The following is a 24,517-nucleotide window of genomic DNA, read 5'->3' as shown; positions in this document are numbered from 1 at the left end:
GGTCACAGGTCACTGGGACGCGTCTATTCTTTGACGCGATCTGAACAGCGTTAAACTATTAACGGGACCCGAGTACAGTGATCGAGAATGGTCACCCAATTATCTTAACAAAAGTGCATCATTAGCATTATGTTTTTTGTCTAAACGGGAACATAATGGTACAATTTAAGATTTGAATGTTATCCACATATAAAGGACAAATAAAACATTGTTAATTTGTAAGAAACCTCAATGAAAACGGCGCAGGGTAAGTTATATTCGCTATTGTTATGAAAATGTGATAGAATCCTATAAAAATTTGGACGCATTTGGTCACCGTGACGTTACACGACAAGAGATATGTAATGTTAATTACCTGAAATGATTAAGTTTTTTGGGGAGGGAAACCCTGCATATATCGGTATCGGTTGATATCGGTATCGGAAATTAAGAGTTGGACAATATTGGTATAGGTAAAAAAGCCAATATCGAACCCGGTTCCCGGGTTGAGAGTTGTTGTTATTGTAAATGATATGCGTGAAGATAAGCAAAATACCTCGACTCGAAATACGTCTCTGGCTCGCTATTTTCTTATCGCCACATTACAATTAACTTTTTAAACGCTTATCAAATAGTTATGGCTTAAAACCAATTTCCGACAATTAGTTACACTTTCAATAAAATAAAAAATTAAATGTCTTGATTCAGACATTTTTTATCATGGATGAACACAACTTTCAATGCGAATGGTTGATTTAAATTTCAAGGACTTTTTAAGCACCTTGTTAAAAAATTGGCTGTTTTCAAGGAATTTCAAGGACTTTCTTCAAGGACCTTGTGCGAACCCCGTCTCTCTTACCCAGTAGTGTAAGGTATGTTAATGCCTCTCTTCTTACCCAGTAGTGTACGGTATGTTGATGCCTCTCTGTTCTTACCCAGTAGTGTACGGTATGTTGATGCCTCTCTTCTTACCCAGTAGTGTACGGTATGTTGATGCCTCTCTGTTCTTACCCAGTAGTGTACGGTATGTTGATGCCTCTCTTCTTACCCAGTAGTGTACGGTATGTTGATGCCTCTCTGTTCTTACCCAGTAGTGTACGGTATGTTGATGCCTCTCTGTTCTTACCCAGTAGTGTACGGTATGTTGATGCCTCTCTTCTTACCCAGTAGTGTAAGGTATGTTAATGCCCCCCAGGTTGAGGCTCTTACCCAGTAGTGTAAGCAGGGGAGGAAATTAGGCCCCTTTACTCGCCAAATGAGAGTATTTTTTACGTTTGGCGAGTGATTCATAAAGAGCACTCGCCAGTCTGGCGAGTACTAGTAATTACAAAACAAAACAAAAAAATCATTCTGCAATCTGCTGATTCGCTCACTGGCACAAGCCGAAATCTGACTCCCCCCTTGATTCTTCCCATTTGTGCCTCATAATAATCCGACCATAACCAATGAACATCATCGTTGTACAGATGCGCTCTAAGCTCCTCCAATGAACACTAGTTTTCTAGAAGATGTCGCGCATCTAGGGGAAGTGGACAGATCACTGCGCGCAGACCTACAAACTCCTGTCACCGGCTTGACAACGTAGACACACTTAGACAAAAACACATTGTGGATGAAAATAATTGCATGTAGAGTCGTCGCTTTCGGATATCAGTGCGGTCTGACATGGGGACGAACAACAGCACACGACGTTCTCCTTCGAGTCGGATGAGAATGACAAGTGGACGTGAGGCTAACCAGCATTAGCCGGCTAGCTACCTAGCATCAAGCTACCATAACGCGCATTCAACATAGTGGACTATACTGAGCGGCCTTGCTTAAATGCAACCGAGTGACATTTTATTATTACCGGGTTTCCCCCCATATCACCACTCGCCCATATGCCCTTCACAACGGTGATGTTGTCATACACTTGGCATTCAGAATACACCTGCTGAACCCCTAGCGTTGTCAACTTGTCATGAGATTCGGTTCCAATGTATTGTCATCATACAGCACAAGTACAGTACAACCCGAATACGTTTGGTATCCAACCAGAGTGCAAATGTAACAAGTCAAGTTCAAGTTGTTTTATTTAGCTATTACATTACAGTGAAATGCTTGGTTCTTTCACTGCCCAGCCCAGTCCAACCTAGACCAGCCCAAACCGGTCCAACAACCCAACCTAGACCAGTCCAACCCAGTCCAACCTAGACCAGCCCAACCTAGACCAGCCCAACCCAGTCCAACCTAGACCAGCCCAACCTAGACCAGTCCAACCCAACCTAGACCAACCCAGTCCAGCCCAGCATCTTTCACTGCCTAGTTCAGCCCAACCCAGCCCAGCATCTTTCACTGCCTAGTTCAGCCCAACCCAGCCCAGCATCTTTCACTGCCTAGTTCAGCCCAACCCAGTCCAGCCCAGCATCTTTCACTGCCTAGTTCAGCCCAACCCAGCCCAGCATCTTTCACTGCCTAGTTCAGCCCAACCCAGCCCAGCGTCTTTCACTGCCTAGTTCAGCCCAACCCAGTCCAGCCCAGCATCTTTCACTGCCTAGTTCAGCCCAACCCAGCCCAGCGTCTTTCACTGCCTAGTTCAGCCCAACCCAGTCCAGCCCAGCATCTTTCACGGCCCAGTTCAGCCCAACCCAGTCCAGCCCAGCATCTTTCACGCCCCAGTTCAGCCCAACCCAGTCCAGCCCAGCATCTTTCATGGCCCAGTTCAGCCCAACCCAGTCCAGCCCAGCAACTTTCACTGCCTAGTTCAGCCCAACCCAGTCCAGCCCAGCATCTTTCACGGCCCAGTTCAGCCCAACCCAGTCCAGAATAGTTCCCTCTTTCATGTTAATATGTGATATCCTAATATTTTGAAGAGTAGAGACAGTGTGATTAATACACGTTGTATGCTAATATTGTGGAGAGTAGAGACACTTATTAATGTTTTATGCTAATAAATATTTTAAAGAGTAGAGACACGGTGTGATTATTATTACTATGATTGAAAATCAATTTAGACGAAGACATACAAAGAAGTAATTATCACAATTAGCGATTTATTTTTGGCTGGTAAAAAATCAGTTTGGCTGGTAAAAAAAATCATCTACTCGCCAGTTGGCTGGTAAGCCAAAAAGTTAGTTTCCTCCCCTGAGTGTAAGGTATGGTGATGCCCCCCAGGTTGAGGCTCTTACCCAGTAGTGTAAGGTATGGTGATGCCCCCCAGGTTGAGGCTCTTACCCAGTAGTGTAAGGTATGTTGATGCCCCCCAGGTTGAGGCTCTTACCCAGTAGTGTAAGGTATGTTGATGCCCCCCAGGTTGAGGCTCTTACCCAGTAGTGTAAGGTATGTTGATGCCCCCCAGGTTGAGGCTCTTACCCAGTAGTGTAAGGTATGTTGATGCCCCCCAGGTTGATGCTCTCGCAGCCCACGATGAAGAGCGTGGAGAAGCAGAGGAGGGACACACCGCTGCAGATCATGGCCAGCTTGGCCGACTCCCTGGCACCCAGCTTCAGCTTCTTGATGATGTAGCCCCCCAGCACGATGCCCACGCCCGCACTGGGCACGATGATCACACCTAGGGGGGGGGGGGGGGGGGGGGGGGGATGGGAACAGAGGAAAAAGAGAGGGAGGGGGAGGATGGAGGGGGAGAAGGAGAGAGAGATAGGGGAGTAGGGAGAGGTGGTGAAGTGGGAAGGGGCGAGAGGGAGAAGATATAAAAGATGTTAACGTTACACAAAGGCTATGGGAATTGAGCGCAGCATATTGTGATACAGAAATAAACAACAACACTACACATGTATAATAATAATAATATGTATTTTATATAGCGCCTTACATAAGGCATCTCAAAGCACTTTACAGACATTGCATTACAGTACATGGACAAACACACTAACACAGTACATGGACAAAGACAGTGACCTTCACAATGACAACATGGTGGGGATACTACAGAGAAAGGGAGACAGCTTAGAGACGAGACAGAGAGAACATTTAAATAAATAATATATAGGTGTATACAGATGTGAAAATGTAAGTGATGCAGGGGTTGGAGGGTCAGGAGTGAGGGTATGCAAGGTTGAACAGGTGGGTTTTGAGGTGTGACTTAAATGTTTCTACGGATGGGGCTTCTTTGATGTGTGATGGGAGTTGATTCCAGAGTCGGGGAGCAGAGGAGGAGAATGATTTGTTTTCTGTGGACTTAAGGCAGTAGTGTGGTGTGCTTAGAAGGGCTGAATTGGGGGGGGGCTGAGCTAGGCGTTCATGGAGTGAGACGTGTTTCACGTGAGCTCCCTTCTATCGTGCAAAATATACTTTTCTCCCCATTAGTCTTTATTTTATTTTTATTTGTTATTTGTCTGCTTGATGAGTCGTCGAGTTTCAACTACTTTCGTCGACTTTTTTCAACTTTCTGCGATGTCGGTGGAGACCAGATCCATGAGCACTCCAGCAGGCAAACTGCCACCGGATCTACCCTCACCGTCGCCCGGTATCAGTGAGATAAGTGAAGCTGTTCTCTCGTCATGACCAAACTCCATGCAGACTTTGAGATACGCTTCGCTGAAACACAAAGAAAAGTGCAGGCGGAATTTTTTGATACCCTTCATCGAGAGATGTCAGAAGAAATTAGGTTGGCGGTCGACCCGTTGAGAGAAAAGATGGAGTCGCTGCATGCTGTCTCCTCGGCTAATGCTAACGAACTAGCCACGCTAATGACAGAGGCCTCACTACAAGGCGAGAGGCTGGCGGGTCTGAGACCTCCCTGCTGGCTAGGCAGGCTGAAGTTGCCAAACTACAGTCGGTAATTGTGGAAATGCAGTCCCGGGAGAGACGCTACAACATCAGGATTGTTGGTGTACCGGAGGGCAATGAGGGAGGCCATCTCTCGGAGAACATGCCGGAATTGTTGCAGAATATACTGGGGAAAGATGTCCTCCCCAGACCTCCCGTATGTGAGTCGGCCTACAGAGCGGGCAAGACCAGTCCTGGAGTGAACAAAGAGCCGAGGCCCATCATTGTCAAGCTAAACAGGCTCCAACAGAGAGAGCTCATCATGCAGTCGGCCCGTGCCAGAAGGGGTAAACGAAGTCTCTGCGATCACAAAGTGGCCATTTCCGAAGACTTTACGCCGGAGGTTCAAGCACAGAGAGGCGAATACAAAGTGGTCATGACCAAGCTATGGAAACTAGGCCTGAGGCCTACGCTATTCGCTCCCGCAAAATTATCTGTGCTGGGTAAGGGCGATGATCGTCGTTCATTTTGGTCGTTGGCTAAAGCGGAGGAATATCTCGGGAGGATAGCCGAGACTGTAGCTTGTTAACTATGTCGGGTGAGTGACTTGGCGATGTGGGCCTGAATACATTGATAGGGCGGACTACTCACAAATGCTTGTTGTCATGCCCAGACAGGCTAACTGTCCACTGCCCACCCAAGCTAGCGGGGCATCCCAATGACTTCTGTTACTCACTAATGCTGACCTCATGGTCGTACGTGTGTGTCGCCTCTATGAAAGCTAGCGAGCTAGCTGGACAATGTACATAACAGATTCTAGCGTGCTAGCCGGATTCACCACTAGCTTACGCGCTAGCCTCGGGCTAGCTAGCAGGCTGTGTCTATCGCCCGCGCCGAGACATTCGAGACCCGTTAATGTTTACGTATTTTGGTTGTTGTTGCTGTTTAAGTGACATCGGTTTGCACAATTCAACGGTGATCGGTTCCTTAACTAACTTCTTGTATGCTTTTATTTTTATATCCGGGCTGTTTTGAGCTTTGGGCTCCAGTAGTAGAAGGTCGGTTGAATATATATATACAACATATGATAACAGGTTGTGTCAGGTATAGCTTATTACTATCCCCGGGTTAATGAAGGTGTTTAATTCTATTCTTATATAGGTTATGTCATTCCAGCCTTTGTGCCTGACCAGAGGGGCTGTTACATGCGTGCACCTTGACCATAAACCCTTTTTTCCTTTTCTTCTTATTGGCGCTGTTTAAATTACGTCTGTTTGCGCAATTTAACTGTGATCCGATCCTGCCTTAGACTATCTGCTGGTATGCTTTAATTTAATTTTGTTTTAAATTTTCCTTTATCCATTTATGCTATAACATTGCGACATTAATACGCAGATTCGGAGGTAGATGGTTACAGGGATGATGTTGAGTTATTATATAATAATGGCTATTTTTTCCCTTATAGTTGTCTCGTGTTAGGGCCAAGGCTCACGGTGGTTTTCGACCGATATCTTTATTGAATTTAATTTTAATTTTAATTTGTGTTTATTGGACTAGTGGGGGTTTAATCAGGGGTTTATCTAGAGAGGGGGTCGGAGTGGAGAGCGTCTTATTGGATCCATGATTCCAGTGGGAAATGATAGGAAGATGACCATCCTTAGTGGATGGGGTATAGGGAGGGGATTGGAGAGTGGGTATAGGAGGGTTAATAATAGGACGGGTGGGTTAGGGTTTAGAGTAGAAGGAGGGGGGGTTGTAACTGGGGTGGTATTTTTCTGTGTTTTATGTACTGTTGTCTTATATGTGTGTGATTGTTCCTCCTCTGAACTCCTGGGATTGACCGTCTGGGCCCGCCTGGATCAGCGCCTCTGTCCTCAGCCTGGCTGCACTGGTATGTTCTCTACGTATTTAGACAAATTCGACCATGGCTAAATTGAATATTTTAATTTGGAACGCAGGGGGTCTTAACGCCCCACACAAGCGTGCCAGTGTCCTTTGGTTATTGAAGAGAAGAAATATTGACATTGCTCTCCTTAGTGAGACGCATTTATTGGTGTTTATTGGACTAATGTGTCAAGGCTAGCAAATCGACAATATCACGTTATCTCCTCATCCTCAGCCGATGATAAGACGAAAGGAGTCGTCATAGTTACAAGACGTAACCTTGATATAGTCCTGGATGTGTGGTCGGACACGGAGGGAAGGATTACTATAGCAAAAGTTGAGTTCTCTCATAGGAAGATGGCAATTGTTGTGAAGGGCCAGATTAAACCGAATATATATATTTATTTATATATATATATTTAATTGTATTTGTATATTCTCTAATATTACCTGATATCCCTTGTATATTCCTTGTACAATATGCATTGAATATCCATTCTAGCCTACTGAACATCCCATAATAGTCTCCATTCTACTATTGGTCGAGACCTTGGTGCCAGGCTGCCATACCCCCCAGACCCAGTTCAAACGTACCGCTCAACATGTACGAACAAGTCCTAGTTCCGCGTAGGAATCTGGCTACCGCACCACTAATGGGACTATTTGTTCATAGTGCGTATATATACTGCGCTACTAAAGTAGGACTTCCTTTTCAGTCCAGTTTCTTACCCTCCAATAGTCACAGACGTAAAGCCTCCCCGCGACGCCACGTGTGGGAGTAAGGCCAAGTTCGCCTACCATCGGTATTGAGACATCGTGTATATTAATATTTGAATAGTCATATTTGGCACTATATCGTCGAGTTGGACGTAGTCTATTAAGCTAATAATAGTCTGTTAATATATAGTGCTTCGTACGGTGAGAATACTACCGTAGTCAGTACCCCATCGTTTCGGGCAGAGAACTGGCTGCTTATCCAGGGTGGTTGACCCCACGTGAAGCTGCACCCGAGGAGCCCCAGAGCCGACGAGCGAGTGGACCTGTATACCGGATTATTCTACCGACGACAGCCCGCCTTCCCAGGCACGGATTATGCTTTGTATACGTTGATTATTCCATGGATAAAGACCCCCGACACTGCCGTGTGTTGGAACCCCCCCCCCTGGAGAGGACGCAAGGTGAGGAGACGCTCTGCAAGACGAGGTCGCTTCACGTCTCTCCTCCGTGGACCGGAGGACGCCGGCCCACAAAGAGTCCACCTGCTTTCATCTGTGGTCCAAGGATCGCCGGCGCATTGAACGGCACTACAGTGGGTTCACCTGGGATACCCTTGGCCGGATGAGGCAGCCGGATTCTACCCCCCCCCCCCTTCCTACTCCTGTCGGCTTACAAGCGACCGGATTAACCCCCCCTAGTGTATCCAGTATATAATCATTGAAGTATCATTGCTGTTATTCCTTAAACTATTCCAGGTCGTATATGTACCACCTGCGCCTTCAGAGATTGGACATTCTCTATTGATATACCGACGAATACTCTTGCCATAAAAGTGCATACTAATTCCCATTCATAAATGTGATTGATTTGATTAAGTGCTTGCTCTACACACCATCGCTGTGTAGAAATAAAGACCTATTTCTAATTCGTACATTTGTGTTGGATCCGTTTCATCTACGTGACAGTGTTCATCATAATATATTTATGCCGTGTACTGGGTGGCCGAATATTAAGTACAAAGGTAGTGGTAGTAAGTATCATATCTAGTAATACAGTCAGGGAATTGTACCCCTCAGTTACAATTGGTCCTTCGAGCCGGAGGGTAATTAGTGTAATATTAATATAGTGTTATTAATATTGAAATGGCCTATGATGAACACTCCACGAAACGATCCTCCTAACCAACGCCCGCAGCGCGAACGACGGCTCCCTCAGTACTTAGAGGCTTACGCTGTCAGTCAACAACCTAGTCTTCTACTAACAGTAAACGCGGTAAAACTAGAAAGTAAAAGTATGTCTAACCCCAACGCCCAGACTACCCCGACCATAGAGGCCCCTACGGGTTCTAATGTAACTGACCAAGTTCACGGTGGGGACCAGTGGGAACCAGACATGACTTCACACCCCGCCAGTACTGAAGAAGTAGTCCCCGATGAGTCCCGGGAGGAATACAACGCTACCGAGAGAGAACTCGGCACGGAAGAAGACGGGGAGAGCACCGTGGAGATAGAGCTCCAAGGCTCCGCAAGGAGTACCCCGAGGGAAGGCTCCCCTATACAACCGCCTTCTCCCAGCGAGGCAGAGAGGACCCTACAGCAGGCCTTCCTCATCAGCCTGAACGCCGCTGCTGAACGCGACCGACTGCAGATCCAGCAGCGGAGCGAAGAAGAGCATATACGTCTAGAAATAAGACGCATTCAGAGAGAAGAGAATGTGGCCCGAGACCGAGCAGACAGCCAGCGAGCAGCTGCTGGTGCTCTACGGGACGCAGAGCGCGACAGACAGCAAGCGCAACTAATAGAACAGCTGATCAGACGGACAACACCCTCTCCCTCCGCCAGAGGCTCCAGGAACTCGTCTAGACACACCTCCAGGGCGGCACCCCCTAGCCGAGTAAACAACCCTGAACTTGACCAACAGACGAGGTCTATACCCCCCACAGACCACCTCCCCCCACCGGTCCAAGCGAGACCTAGCAACCGGGAAGGAGCAGCATATCCTGTGGAGAGGCTAAACCAGAGACTACAAGCACTGGATGACCTAACTGAAGACGAAGAGGAAGAGGAGGAGAACCACGCCCGACGACAGCACAGTACTCTACCGGACCAGGAGGTCCGGTACAGCCCAGGCTATACTCCCGCGGAGCTGCGCTACAGACCCCCGACTCTATACCCGGGTGAGCACGACGCACGACCCGCACCGAGGAACAGCACCTGGACAAGCGGGCCATGGTACACTGCCGGTACCAGCCCATACCAAGGAGCGGGAGGAGACTCGCCTAGGAGGCCTCTCCCCCAACGCTCGCCGATGTATCCACAGTCAGCGTCATACATTGGCACGCCTATGGTACCCGACTTCACCCAAGAGAACTGGGCCCAGTATACAGAACTCCGCATGTGTCTGGAGACCATGTTGGTGGATGTATTGGATGAACGCCATAAATACGCCATCCTACTGAAGCACTTAAAGGTACCCCGCGCACATAATATAGCGCTCGCCTACGCGACTTCCACCACCCCATACACAGCAGCGCTGGTAGCATTGGACCAGAGGTATGGGCGCATATGGGATTACGTGATCCAGGAGATCCGACACATCGACCGCTTACCCCCAGCAATAGACAATCGAGCACTGGACGACCTGTCCATCAGAGTGCAGTCCCTGGTAGGGATGTTGGGAGCGCAGAGAGAGAAGGGGAGGCATGAACTTTACGCCAACTCAAACGTGGAAAGGATCTTGGAGAAGCTGCCGCCCGCTCGACAGGAGCGTTTTAGGCGACAGAGAGACCACCGAGACCCGAATGGCCCCGAACCGAACCTCCTCGATCTAGCAGACTTCCTGGCGAGAGAAGTCAGCAGCCTACGGCTAGATACATTCGGACGGAGCACCCCTGGCTCCAGAGAAGGAACCAGACGACTAAATGATGGAAGAAGATCGGTGACTGTGATGCACCAATCGGAGTCAGTACCGAGCAGCAGGAGCCACAGTACCCCCTCCAGAACGGAGAAGTGGAAGATAGTGTGCCCCTACTGTGAGAAAGAACACTGGCTAGCGCAGGGATTAAAGCAAAAAAAAATCTCCTGACTGAACTTTTTTTCTGGCCAAGTCATATTCTTATTTTAACCTCTACTGTATTTTTTTTTAATAGTGTTAGCGTTTTAAGGGAGCCTACTTGTAGAGCGAGCCTACTGTCCTGACTGACTATAGACCCTACTGTTGTGTGCTGGAGAGCGTGAATGCAAGTCTTGATTGATGGCGAGCTAGCACCCCTCCCCACTTTGAACCATGAACTAAACGGCTTGTTATCATACAAACAAGGGACTAAACACGTTTCGCAATTATGCCACAACAACAATGGACAGTCTCCTCCCCACCGTTTGTATATATTTATTTACCACCCACTCACTCACCCCCTCCTAATGTACAGTCTCCTCCTCATCATATGTATATATTTACTGTTAGGATCTCTGGGTAACAGTACTGTATATTTGCATATCGTATATGTGACAAAATGTAACAGTACTATTACTATATACCTGTAAGGCATGTATGTCCCTATGTCATAAATGTCATGTATGTTGTGTATGTCATAAATGTCACTATGAATTGAAAATGGGGGACCCTGATGATGTAAACAAGACAAACGCCTTTCTCTGGTCTACATCCCCTTAACAATTGTGTGTATTGCTACTGGATTTACAAGATCCAGAGTGAATGAATGAATGAAAACTTTATTTAATACACGAGACCCTCTTATTGGGACCAAGTAAGGTTGTCGATAATCCAATGTATAGTTACAACCCCCCCCCCATCCCACCCAACCACATCCAATGTACAGTTTCTTCGTCAAATGTATATACTCTTTTTAGACTATTTTTGTATCACAAACAATAGGCTACTGTATTTGTAAATCTGGTATGTCATAAATGTATAGATGTAGCAGTATTGTCTATCTGTATGTCATGTGTGTCATATATGTTATGATGAACTGAAAATGGGGGACCCTGATGTAAACAAGACGAAAGTCTTTCTCTGGTCTGCATCCCCTTAACAATTGTGTGTATTGAGCTGTACTGTACCCATTCTGCAATCTGTTAATAACAATCAATCAATATTTAACAGATTGCAGAATGGGTACAATACAGTACAGCTCAATACACACAATTGTTAAGGGGATGCAGACCAGAGAAAGACGTTCGTCTTGTTTACATCAGGGTCCCCCGTTTTCAATTCATAGTGACATACATGACATACAGGTATATAGTAATGTTACATTTGTGACATATATGATATGCAAATATACAGTACTGTTACCCAGAGATCTCCCGGACAAATGGGAGAAAGACGTTTATTGAGCTTAAAAACAATTGATAACGCAAATAACGTTCTGATTAACAAAGTCATTCGTTTTGTGGCATTAACGTTATCTAGATTTATCAACATTCATACATTTATCAGAAAGCGAGCGGCGCAAGCACACACACGAAACACCACCAACAACAACAACAACGACAACAACACACTGCTTGTCGCGTAAATAACGTTCTGATTAACAAAAGGCATTCGTTTTGTGGCATTCACGTTACCTAGATGTATCAATAGCAATAGTAATATATATGTTTCTTTAGACTAGAATAAGTCAAATGAACTTACGGTCTCGTAAAAGTTGCCGCATGTTGTTGATGAGTCAAGTTTACTCGCGAGTAGAGCTAGACGCTAGAGAGTCTCAAAATGGGCGCTTCCCATTGGTGCTGAGCACAGCGGAGGCGGGTGAAAGGGCTGTAAACTCAGAACAATCTCGCCTTCTGGTTGGTTGCATTTGCCTGAGAATTTGCCGATTGCTCGCAAATGACTGTTTGGTGCGGCCGCGGTAGGGGAAAAAAGGATATTTGACGCCTCTGATTGGCTCAGGTTAAAATCCGTCACGACTCCGAATCAAATGACGGAATCTCCAAATCAAATGGACGGATATCCGTCCCAAGACGGAACGCTTTAATGCCTGCTAGCGCAATGTGACTCCTTCCCCAAGCTGAACGCGGAGGAAGCAAGTCAATGGATAAAGTCCAACAAGCGCTGTTTTCGCTGTGCGCGCTCACACATGGCAGCCGAATGCCGCTTAAAGAAAAGGTGCACCAAGTGCGATGGAGCCCATCTGGACATACTTCACGACAGTACCAGACGGCGCCCTTCACCCGCACCATCCAGCAGCAAAGCGAGCGTCATGTACATCGATCCCGCCAGCAGCAGTGGAGCCCGAGTACTCCTAAAAGTAGTGCGTGTGACACTAAGCTACCAGAATAAAGTCCTGGACACTTACGCCGTCCTCGATGACGGGTCAGAGAAGACCCTTCTGCTCGCCTCCGCTGCGGCCCAGCTAGGGCTGCGGGGAAGCGAAACCCAAATGACAATTCGGACAATAAGACGAGATTTGAAGACGATAAAGGGCGAGAATGTCTCATTCTCTATCGCAGCAAGCGGCCAGCCTGAGCGACGGTACCAGATTACAGACGCTTTCACCAGCCAAGAAATAGGACTGTCGCGGTACACATACCCCGTCGCCAAGCTGATGGAGAAATATGTACATCTGCGCAAGTTACCGATCCCGCTCATAGACAATGCTATGCCGACCCTGTTGATAGGCTCCGACCATGCAGACCTCATTGTCCCGATAGACCGGGTTCATACCGGACCCCGAGGCTGTCCTGCAGCAGTCGAGACCCGTTTGGGATGGACTCTCCAAGGCCCGCTCGCCAAATCTCTCAACCGAAGTACAGCCACTAGATGTCTCCACTCCCGAGTCACAGAGGGAGAAACCGCACTCCTGCAACACGTAGAGCGGCTATGGACCTTGGAACAAATGCCCTTTAAGAACGGAAAGAAAGACATTCGCTCTAAAGATGACATTTACGCCATTCACCTCCTCGAAACAGGGACCAAGAGAGTCCCGGTCAACGGCGTGTTGAGATACGCCACGCCACTCCTGCGGCGAGAAGGAATGCCTACTTTCCATGCCAAGACAGACGCCACAGAACGGTACCTGCTGAACACGGAGCGGCGCTTAGCCAAGAACCCCGCCCAAGAGAGTGTATACTGCGCTGAGATTGAGAAGCTCATCACAGCGGGACACGTCACAAAGATGGACATAAAAGAGGCTGACCAGACCACTGAATCGTGGTACGTGCCTCACCACAAGGTCCATCACAACGGTAAAGACCGCATAGTATTTAACTGCAGCTACCAGATCGGATCCCAAAATCTGAATAAAGAGTTACTGCCCGGTCCCACACTCGGCCCCTCCCTACTCGGCGTTCTACTCCGCTTCCGCCAGGAAAAGGTGGCCATCAGCGGGGACATTAAAGGAATGTTCCTGCAGGTGAGATTAGTAGAGGAGGACAAGCCCCTGTTACGGTTCCTATGGAGAGAGAAGCCAGGAGATGAGCACCCAGCCATCTACCAATGGGAAGTCCTCCCCTTCGGAACGACGTGCAGCCCCTGCTGTGCTACATTTGCACTACAGAAACATGTAGCAGAGGACCCAGCAGCGGACGAAGAGGTCCGACACAGCGTAAAGAACAGCTTCTACGTAGACAACTGTCTACAAAGCCTTTCAACCCAGGAAGAAGCCGAGGCTCTCCTGATTAAACTCCGCGCCTCATTGATCAAAGGCGGCTTTGATCTCAGGCAGTGGGCCAGCAGCGATCCGCAAGTACTGCGCAGCCTCTCCTCCGAGGACAAGGCAGCCAGCAGCGAGACCTGGATGGCTACAATCCCGGGAGAAGCCCAGGAGATGACCCTGGGATTGGTGTGGCGATTCAAAACAGATTCGCTTCACTACAGACACAAGCCCCTGACTACGGAGCAGGGAAGGCCGGCGGCGGCGCCGACCACCAGACGGAGTGTGTACACAACACTCGCCCGACAATATGACCCGCTAGGATGTATTCTACCGTACACCACCAGGGCAAAAATGATTGTACGAGCATTGTGGGACAAGGACCAGGGCTGGGACGACCCCATTCCCGCACACCTTGCATCCACCTGGAGAGAGTGGGAGATGGAGCTCCACTCACTCCCAGGCGTTAATATGCGCCGAAGCTACTTCCCACCCACGGTGAGGCCAGAGACATGTAAAATGGACTTACACGTCTTCAGTGACGCCTCAGAGGTCGCATACGGATCAGTAGCCTACTTGCGGGCCCAAGAACAGGGGGGAGAGATCTACACAGCATTTGTCCTCGCCCGCTCGAGAATAGCCCCACGCAAGCAACAATCTATCCCACATCTAGAGCTCTGCGCAGCCCTAGCCGGAGCGCACCTAGCCACGCTCATCCAACGTGAGCTCACCATACCGGTGTCTAGAACAATCCTGTGGTCAGATTCCACGACAGTACTCGCCTGGATCAAATCGGACTCATGCAAGTACAAAGTCTTCGTGGGAGTCAGAGTCACCGAGATTCAAGACTTAACCGAAGAGTTAACCGGAGAAACAGAGTGGCGCTACGTTGATACAAAACAGAACCCAGCTGACGTCATCACCCGGGGGATGCCCCTGGATGACCTCACCCGTCGCAATGTCTACAGTGACGGCCCCGCATTCCTAAGACTCCCGGAAGGACAGTGGCCCAGGCCTATCCCGAGGGAAGCAAGTCCAGAGGAGGTGGAAAATAAGAAGTCTGTGTTCTGTGGATTGAGCACCGTAGCCTCCACCGACCCTAACATAGACGATTGCACGTCCATAGAGTGCACAACAAAGAACATTCCTGCGGTACCACCCGGAGTGCAAGTCCCCCGCTGATATGTCAGCAGCTAACTACGAGGAAGCAGAATTGCTTCTACTGCAGCAAGCCCAGAGAGACTCGTTCCCCGATGAATTGGCCTGTCTACAGGGAGGAAAGCCCGTCCCATCCGACAGCAGATTAATTCATCTGGCTCCCGAGAGCGACGCTCATACCCTCATCAGAGTGGGTGGTCGCCTACGCAGAGCCCCCAATCTACCGGATGACATTAAATACCCGATCGTATTGAACAGCCGACACAAGGTCACAGAGCTGATTATAAAGAAATACGATGAGGATGTACATCACGCAGGAGCAGAAAGAGTCTTCGCGGAAATCAGACGTCGTTACTGGATCCTACAAGGAAGAGAGGCGGTACGACGGTTCCAGCGAACATGTCTAGACTGCCGCAAGTGGCGCGCGCAGCCCAGCATACCAAGGATGGCTGACCTTCCTCCATGTCGCCTCCGAATCGGTGACAAGCCATTCCACTCAACGGGTATGGACTGCTTTGGCCCGCTGCACATAAAGAAAGGAAGAGGAACCGAGAAGCGGTGGGGTATTGTATTCAAATGCATGACCACCAGAGCGATACACATCGAGCTTCTCCCGACCATGAGCACAGACTCATTCCTTATGGCCTTCCGTAGATTCACATCACGGAAAGGAAGACCGTCTACCCTATTGTCCGATCATGGGACAAACGTCAAAGGCGGCGAAAGAGAGCTGAGAGAGAGCTTCCAAGCTATGGGCCCAGAACTTAAGACCCACCTCGCTCCAGCACAGGTTGATTTCCAATTCAACCCCCCAAACGCACCCCACTTCGGTGGCACTTGGGAACGAGAAGTGCGCTCCATAAAGACAGCCCTGTACGCAGTACTTGGGGCCCAGACTGTGGCGGAAGAAGTCCTAATGACAGTCCTCACGGAGATTGAGGGAGTACTTAACTCGAAGCCCCTCGGATATGTCTCCAGTGATGTGGCGGATATCGACCCAGTTACCCCCAACACACTCCTGATGGGGCGGCTAGATCCTGCATTACCCCAGACAATGTACCGGCCTGAAGAAGCGAACGGCCGACGAATGTGGAGGTACAGCCAAGTATTAGCCGACAAGTTTTGGAGCAGTTTCCTACTGCACTACCTACCGTCTCTACAGACCCGCCAGAAGTGGGTAAAGGAGAGAGACAATTTGACAGAAGGAACAGTCGTCATGATTATTGATCAATCACTGCCCAGAGCTATGTGGCCGGCCGGCCGCGTAAGCAAAGTGATCACCGGTGCCGACGGCAAGGTCCGAGCAGCTGAAGTGCTTGTCCAGGGTCGCACTTACACCCGTCCCGTGGCGAGGCTCATAGAACTGCCCCGACTCCCAGACACAATCGATGATGACCATGACCCTATAACCATATGACTTTGTGAAGTTGACTGACCCCTACAGCAAACCCTTATGTGTAAATAGACAACGCGATTAATCTGTCTCTGTTTAACTGATTAGGTCTGGGACCAATCAGGGGGTGGCTGTTGTGAAGGGCCAGATTAAACCGAATATATATATTTATTTATATATATATATTTAATTGTATTTGTATATTCTCTAATATTCCCTGATATCCCTTGTATATTCCTTGTACAATATGCATTGAATATCCATTCTAGCCTACTGAACATCCCATAATAGTCTCCATTATACTATTGGTCGAGACCTTGGTGCCAGGCTGCCATACCCCCCAGACCCAGTTCAAACGTACCGCTCAACATGTACGAACAAGTCCTAGTTCCGCGTAGGAATCTGGCTACCGCACCACTAATGGGACTATTTGTTCATAGTGCGTATATATACTGCGCTACTAAAGTAGGACTTCCTTTTCAGTCCAGTTTCTTACCCTCCAATAGAGTCACAGACGTAAAGCCTCCCCGCGACGCCACGTGTGGGAGTAAGGCCAAGTTCGCCTACCATCGGTATTGAGACATCGTGTATATTAATATTTGAATAGTCATATTTGGCACTATATCGTCGAGTTGGACGTAGTCTATTAAGCTAATAATAGTCTGTTAATATATAGTGCTTCGTACGGTGAGAATACTACCGTAGTCAGTACCCCATCGTTTCGGGCAGAGAACTGGCTGCTTATCCAGGGTGGTTGACCCCACGTGAAGCTGCACCCGAGGAGCCCCAGAGCCGACGAGCGAGTGGACCTGTATACCGGATTATTCTACCGACGACAGCCCGCCTTCCCAGGCACGGATTATGCTTTGTATACGTTGATTATTCCATGGATAAAGACCCCCGACACTGCCGTGTGTTGGAACCCCCCCCCCTGGAGAGGACGCAAGGTGAGGAGACGCTCTGCAAGACGAGGTCGCTTCACGTCTCTCCTCCGTGGACCGGAGGACGCCGGCCCACAAAGAGTCCACCTGCTTTCATCTGTGGTCCAAGGATCGCCGGCGCATTGAACGGCACTACAGTGGGTTCACCTGGGATACCCTTGGCCGGATGAGGCAGCCGGATTCTACCCCCCCCCCCCTTCCTACTCCTGTCGGCTTACAAGCGACCGGATTAACCCCCCCTAGTGTATCCAGTATATAATCATTGAAGTATCATTGCTGTTATTCCTTAAACTATTCCAGGTCGTATATGTACCACCTGCGCCTTCAGAGATTGGACATTCTCTATTGATATACCGACGAATACTCTTGCCATAAAAGTGCATACTAATTCCCATTCATAAATGTGATTGATTTGATCGCTGTGTAGAAATAAAGACCTATTTCTAATTCGTACATTTGTGTTGGATCCGTTTCATCTACGTGACAGTGTTCATCATAATATATTTATGCCGTGTACTGGGTGGCCGAATATTAAGTACAAAGGTAGTGGTAGTAAGTATCATATCTAGTAATACAGTCAGGGAATTGTACCCCTCAGTTACAGCAATAATAGCATTGTATGCCCCTAACACATTTGATTCAGCGTTCTATAATACAATCATGAAGAATATGTTGGAACTTACTGGATACGCTCTCATTGTGGGTGGCGATTTTAATGCGTGCTGGGATGCGGAGATGGATAGGTCCGGGTCCTCTGAAACAAGCGACCAAAAACGGTCCTCTAAGGCCCTCAGGATGTGGGCCCAGGACACGGGCTCGCAGACCTATGGCGCATATCCAATCCCACCCTCAAGGATTACTCTCACCTGTCAGCCAGACACAAAACCTTCTCTCGAATAGACTATGCATTCGTGTCCCCTAATATGTTTGATAGTTTCGACGTCTCATTGGTTCCCCTGGCTCTCTCGGACCACAAGGGGATCTTCCTTATGGCAACCTTTGGCAGGCTCTCCACGAGAGCTCCCAGGTGGCGTTTTAACTCCACCTTATTAAAGAACGATGATTTCTGTTCTGAGTTCAGGAGTAAACTAGCTGAATTCTTGCAGATCAATGTTGGCACGGTCGATGACCCCAGGGTCCTGTGGAACGCATTGAAAGGATTTATCAGGGGTCATGTCACACTTTTCGCCTCCAATTTGCGTAAATCCTGGTCAAAAAAACTAGAAGGACTGGAAACATTATATGCAGACCTATACGCATCTTTGCAAACTAACTATAGTGAACGACTAAACACACAACGTAAGATAGTCAAGAAAGAAATAAACTCCATACTTAAACAACAGTCTGAGTTCTTAATACATAGGACAAGGCAAAATTACTACTTTCACGGTTCCAGACCTAGCCATCTATTGGCAATGAAAATACGCTCGAATACGCATTTCTCGGATATCCCTTCGATCAAGACGCGACAGGGTACAGTCACTAGTGACTCGAAAAAGATCAACGACACTTTTAAAGAGTTTTACTCACAGTTATATAGCTTGGAGGTTAATTTCGATAACTCTAAATTTGAATCGTTCATTGGCGGGCTCGAGATACCCCACATTTCTGAGGAAGAGGCTAAGGAACTGGGGAAACCGATCACTCTTATGGAACTAAGGGAGACGATTGCTGAAATGCAGAGGGGTAAGGCACCAGGCTGGGATGGTATTCCACCCGAGGTATATTTAGCTTTCTGGGACCAACTGGGTCCATTGATGCTCGATATGATCAATTACGCTATCGAACAAGGGGAGTTCTCAAGAGATGTCAACATGGCGTTGATTTCTTTACTTCTCAAGAAGGACAAAGATCCCAATGATTGTGGTAGCTATAGGCCCTTGCGTCTTCTCGGGGCCGATCTAAAAGTGTTTGCCAAGGTGCTGGCCCGCCGCCTGCAGAGATTTATGACGGTATTGGTACACTGCGATCAAACTGGTTTTATCCCGGGGCGCCTGGCTGCAGATAATCTTAGGAGGCTGTTGCATGTAGTCGATAACAGTAAAGACAATACAGCTCCGTCCACAGTTCTGTCTTTGGATGCCATGAAGGCGTTTGACAGACTAGAATGGTCATACCTGTGGAAGGTACTTGAGGTTATGGGTCTTGGAAAGAATTTTATTCATATGATTAAAGTCCTGTATGCCTCGCCGTCGGCAATGATACTGACAGGCAAAAACTGTTCCACACTTTTCCCAGTCTCCAGATCTTCTAGACAGGGTTGTCCTCTGAGCCCAGGACTATTCGCGCTTTCCCTCGAACCATTGGCCCAATTTATTAGGCAATCGGAGGACATCGTCCCCATAATGATCAATAATACACCACACAAAATTGCTCTCTATGCGGATGACCTACTGATTTTTATGGATGACCCTTCCCGGTCGGCCACAAAATTATTGGGAATAATCGACGACTTTGGTAAATTGTCAGGCTTTAAGATTAACTGGAACAAATCAGCCTGCCTACCTCTTAATGAGCTGGCCAAGGCGGTGCGACTACCAGCTGATATCCCCATAGTCAAGTGGAACATTTTAAATACTTAGGCATAGAGATATTCCCCACGCTGAGTCAAACTACTAAGTACAACTTCACGGGTACTTATGATAAAATACGCCAGGATCTAGACAGATGGTCGTCCCTTCCTAACTCCTTACAAGCCCGGGCTTCCATAATCAAAATGAACGTCCTGCCTAGGATACATTTTGTTAGCTCAATGCTCCCCCTCCCCCCTCCAATAGACCACTGGCGCAAGGTACAATCGATGGTATCTAAGTTTATCTGGAATAACAAACGCCCGAGAATCAAAAGAGCTACTACTCAACGTAGGAAACAAGATGGGGGCCTCACAATCCCTGATTTTAAGCTTTATTTCTGGTCCTTTTCACTGAGACCTCTGATGTGCTGGCTAGACCCTGTAGAGGCTGTATCTTGGCGCTCCTTAGAAGCGGCGGCGGTCTCACCGCTAAGATTGCAGGATGTGGTGTACTCCACTGTCCCTATTTCGAAATGCCGACTGAGGTATGGACCGATCATAACTCACGTGATCCAAACGTGGCGTAATGTACAGAAGTCGTGTGGGGTTAAATGCCCATGGCACCTGGACTCTCCAATTTTTAATAACCAGCAATTACTTGTTGGGCACAAGCCGGTTAATATTCCTCAATGGCAAAGGAGGGGGGTTCATACTCTGGAGGATATTTATGATAAGAACGGCCTCCGTGCGTTTCAGGACTTAAGAGAATTTGATGATCTTCCCGGCGAGTCCTTCTTTCTTTACCTTCAACTAAGGTCAGCGCTGAGGGCGCATGGCGTGCAGTGGGCTCAAGCTTTGCAACCACACCCCTTCCTCAGGCTCATAGTGGACAGGACGACCTCCAGAGGGTTTGTCTCAGACTTTTATACGCTCTTAATTCAATCCACGTATAAAAATGTATCATTGGATACAATCTGGCGTGTGGATATCCCGGAGTTGGACCCCGAGTTTGACTGGGATGATGTTTGGGCAAATGTGGCATTGTCTTCCCGCAACCCCAATCACCAGCAAATTAATTTTAATTATATTCATAGGACCTATCTTACACCTAGGAAGCTATTTGCTATGGGACTGATAACCGACTCTCGGTGCACTTTGTGCTCTCAAAAGGCCACTGGCACTTATATGCATATGTATTGGGATTGCCCACCAGTGGCCCGCTTCTGGAGGTCAATAACGGACAAACTTTCAGATCTGTGTGGCTTAACTATCCCATTCATAGCTGTTACGCTACTCCTGAACGATATAACAACACTGCCCGCGTCCGTACAACTAAAAAGGGTTGTCCTAGCGGGCGTCACAGCAGCGAATAAGCTAATAGCATTGAGATGGAAGGAGCCTGAGAAGCTCACAGTGATTAACTGGTCCCTAATACTGTTGGATGTGATTTATCTTGAGATATCCACGGCGCGGGTGATTGGGGTGGGGCAGGCTGGGATTGACCTGTGGTTCGCAGCAGCTGAGAAGGTCAGGACCGCCGTGTGCGGCTGAGCGGGGTTGGGATGCTTGTTCGGGGGAGTCTGTCTTGTCTTTTGTGATGTCTTGAATTTAACTGGGGATTTTGTTGGGGGGCAGCTATTTAGCTATTTCTTCACTATTTGGTCATTTATTAGATAGTACCCCTTGAATTTTGAATTTAAAAAGGTTGAACTCTGTTTTCTTTTCTTTTTGTCTTTATAGTTTATAATTGTTATTTCTGTATTATTATTGTTTGTGATTTTCCTGTGAAGTTCTGTGTATTGTGATTGTGATTAAAGTGTTGTCTTGTTTCATGTAAATAATAATAAAAAAATTTGATCAAAAAAAAAAGAAGGGCTGAATTGGATGAGCGGAGTGAGCGGGAGGGAGTGTAGTGTTGAAGGAGGTTGTAGATGTAAACAGGTGCTAGGGAGTGGAGGGCTTTGTAAGTGAGGAGACAGATCTTAAAGTCAATCCTATACTTGACAGGGAGCCAGTGAAGTGAGGAGAGGACAGGTGTGATGTGGGAGAACTTGGGGCAGCGGGTGATGATGCGGCCTGAGGTGTTCTGAACTAGTTGAAGTATGTTGAGCAGCCAATGAGTATAGCATAGCGGTAAAAGGGTGTCTAAATATAAAGAATAAAGTGAAGTATAAAGTAAGTATTTTTTACTTAAGTACTGTTTTAAGGACAATTCCGAGGTACTAGAGTATTTTCACTTTAGGGAACTTTGTACTTTTAACAGAATGTAAATTATGAAAAATAGTTGTTCATATTTATTATTATTATATTGTAAAACTGTATGCATTGAAATGTCTGTAAAGTCTCGACGACATTGAAAATGAGGGTGACCTCAATTGTCTTTTGGAGAATAAATAAATGTTTAATGTACAACAGTTAGTCCTCCAGAGCTTGACTGACAACATGCTGCCTGTGCTGCCGGCAGGACGGATGTGCTGGGTGGTATATAGCGTTAGTGTGTTTAAATCCACAGGAGAGGAGTTACGGGGCCCAGAGAGGTCGGCTGCACATGTCAAGCCCTCAAGCCCGGGCCACGGGCTCTCTCGACTGGGTAACGAGACAGCGAGATCAAGGGGGAAGTGGAGGGAGGCGGATGGGTGTTTGGCTTGGAGGCTGACTGAGGCAGTGCATCAGTGGGGGAGGGGGGGAGTGTTCCAAGGACAAGGAGAGGTCATCCGCTGTTACTTTGTCTGTGCACGTGTGAGTGTGTGAGAGAGAGAGAAAGAACGAGGTCCCTCAGTGATGTCAATCCGAGTACATGACACTGGTAACTGTACTACACACACACACACACACACTCATACATTGCACACACACACACACACACACACACACACACACACACACACACACACACACACACACACACACACACACACACACACACACACACACACACACACACACACACCATTAGCAGTGGCTCTGGGAGCTCTCAGTGGGGGGTCAGACAGCCCACAGCTGCAGCGTATGATTATCATGTAAGTGCACGTGTTTCTGTGGTAAAAGTCTGATGCTTTCTGCAGGATTAAACACACACACACACAGCCTCATCATATCAGAGTAACGAAGGAAAGAAAAAAAATATGTGTATATGTCTGTAGAACAGAATAGAATATCTTTATTGTCAGGTAAATTTTTACATATAGACCACTGCACTTCCCCGTTACATTGAGCTCATGGAGGAGAGAGCGGGGGGAGAAAATGAATGAATGTGGATGAGAGCCTTGACATTAAGTGGTTGTAGCTAGGGCTGTGGGGGCGCTGGAGACATGATCCAATAGACTGTTATACGCCTGAGTCTCCTGAACACGGAGAGACCAATCCCAAGTCGATTGATACTTTCTCGGCCGATCTATTTTTTATCTTTTCTCATGTCTCCAGCGCCCCCACAGCCATAGCTACAACCACTTAATGTTAAGGCTCTCATCCACATTCATTCATTCTCGCCCCCCGCTCTCTCTGCCATGATTTCAGAATACCGGAAGTGTTGCAGTGGTCTATACCCCAAATATTTCTCCCACATTTAACCATCCTAACTATTTAGGAGCAGTCGGGCAGATTGGTGCCAAGATCCTCCACGAGACGCGCTAAGACCTCAGCAGAAAGAAGCTCCGTCTCTGCTAACCTCATCCTCTGATCCAGGAAGTTACTACTGACTGCAGCAGAGGATGGAGAGAGAGAGAGAGAGAGAGGAGGAGAGAGAGAGGAGAGAGAGAGAGAGAGAGAGAGAGAGAGAGAGAGAAGAGAGAGAGAGAGAGAGAGAGAGAGAGAGAGAGAGAGAGAGAGAGAAAGAGAGAGAGAGAGGAGAGAGAGGAGAGGGAGAGAGAGAGAGGGAGAGAAAGAGAGGGGGGAGAAAGACAGTGAGGGAAAGAGAGAGATACTGTAGGCAGAGAGGGGGAAAGGAGAGAAAGTGAGAGAGGGTGTGTAGGAAGGGGCCAGAGGGAAAACAAATACAAATAAAGGCACATTGGAGGAACATAGAACTTGAATCATAGTAATTCCTGTTCAAATGTAGCGTGAGGGGGAGCGAGAGAGAGTGGAGAGAGAAAGAAAAAAGAAATTTGCAGCACAAAGAGCATTAGGTAACTTAGAATCGATAGAATGGTCATTTCTTCATTCTTGATCATTTATCCATCACAAAACTGAAAAAAACTGACAGACGGTATTACTTTCAAATTAAGAGGTTTACATGTTTCTCCTTAGTAGAATAGTATTGGCATAATGTATTGGGCGTCTCTGGGAAAAGTCTGAAAAAGACTTTCAGGAGAATATCTGAGGATGACTTTGACCAACAAGCCACTAGCATGCACCAAAGATTCATATATATATATATATATATAATTGTGCAGAAACGACAGCTTTGCTAATGTATATCAAAGACATTTGAATAATGTATTTCAAGTACACGTAATTACAAGCATACGAGGAACATAAATATTGGAGACCCTTTGAGTTTCATAATGTGCTCAATGACAACCAGTCATAATATACAGTACAAATTAAGTATGCGGACAGCATAATAATGACAGCTTCTACCTCCAAGGATACAAAAAGCAGTGTCTTCTTCCACC

General features: G+C 47.5%; 1 protein-coding gene across 1 annotated transcript in view; it reads right to left on the bottom strand.

Annotated features, from left to right (window-relative positions):
* Positions 1 to 24,517, bottom strand: part of slco5a1 (solute carrier organic anion transporter family member 5A1) — a 122,565-nt gene that overhangs the window by 20,397 nt on the left and 77,651 nt on the right. Inside the window, exon 6 of the mRNA XM_084326450.1 lies at positions 3,331 to 3,529. Coding sequence (XP_084182576.1) covers positions 3,331 to 3,529 — 199 coding nt within the window. The remainder of the gene's footprint in view (positions 1 to 3,330; positions 3,530 to 24,517) is intronic.

This window comes from Notolepis coatsorum (genome assembly GCF_963971535.1).
Source record: "Notolepis coatsorum genome assembly, chromosome: 12".
NCBI lineage: Eukaryota > Metazoa > Chordata > Actinopteri > Aulopiformes > Paralepididae > Notolepis > Notolepis coatsorum.
The sequence above is the reverse complement of the archived record's forward strand: the minus strand, read 5'-3'. Positions and strand labels throughout refer to the sequence as shown.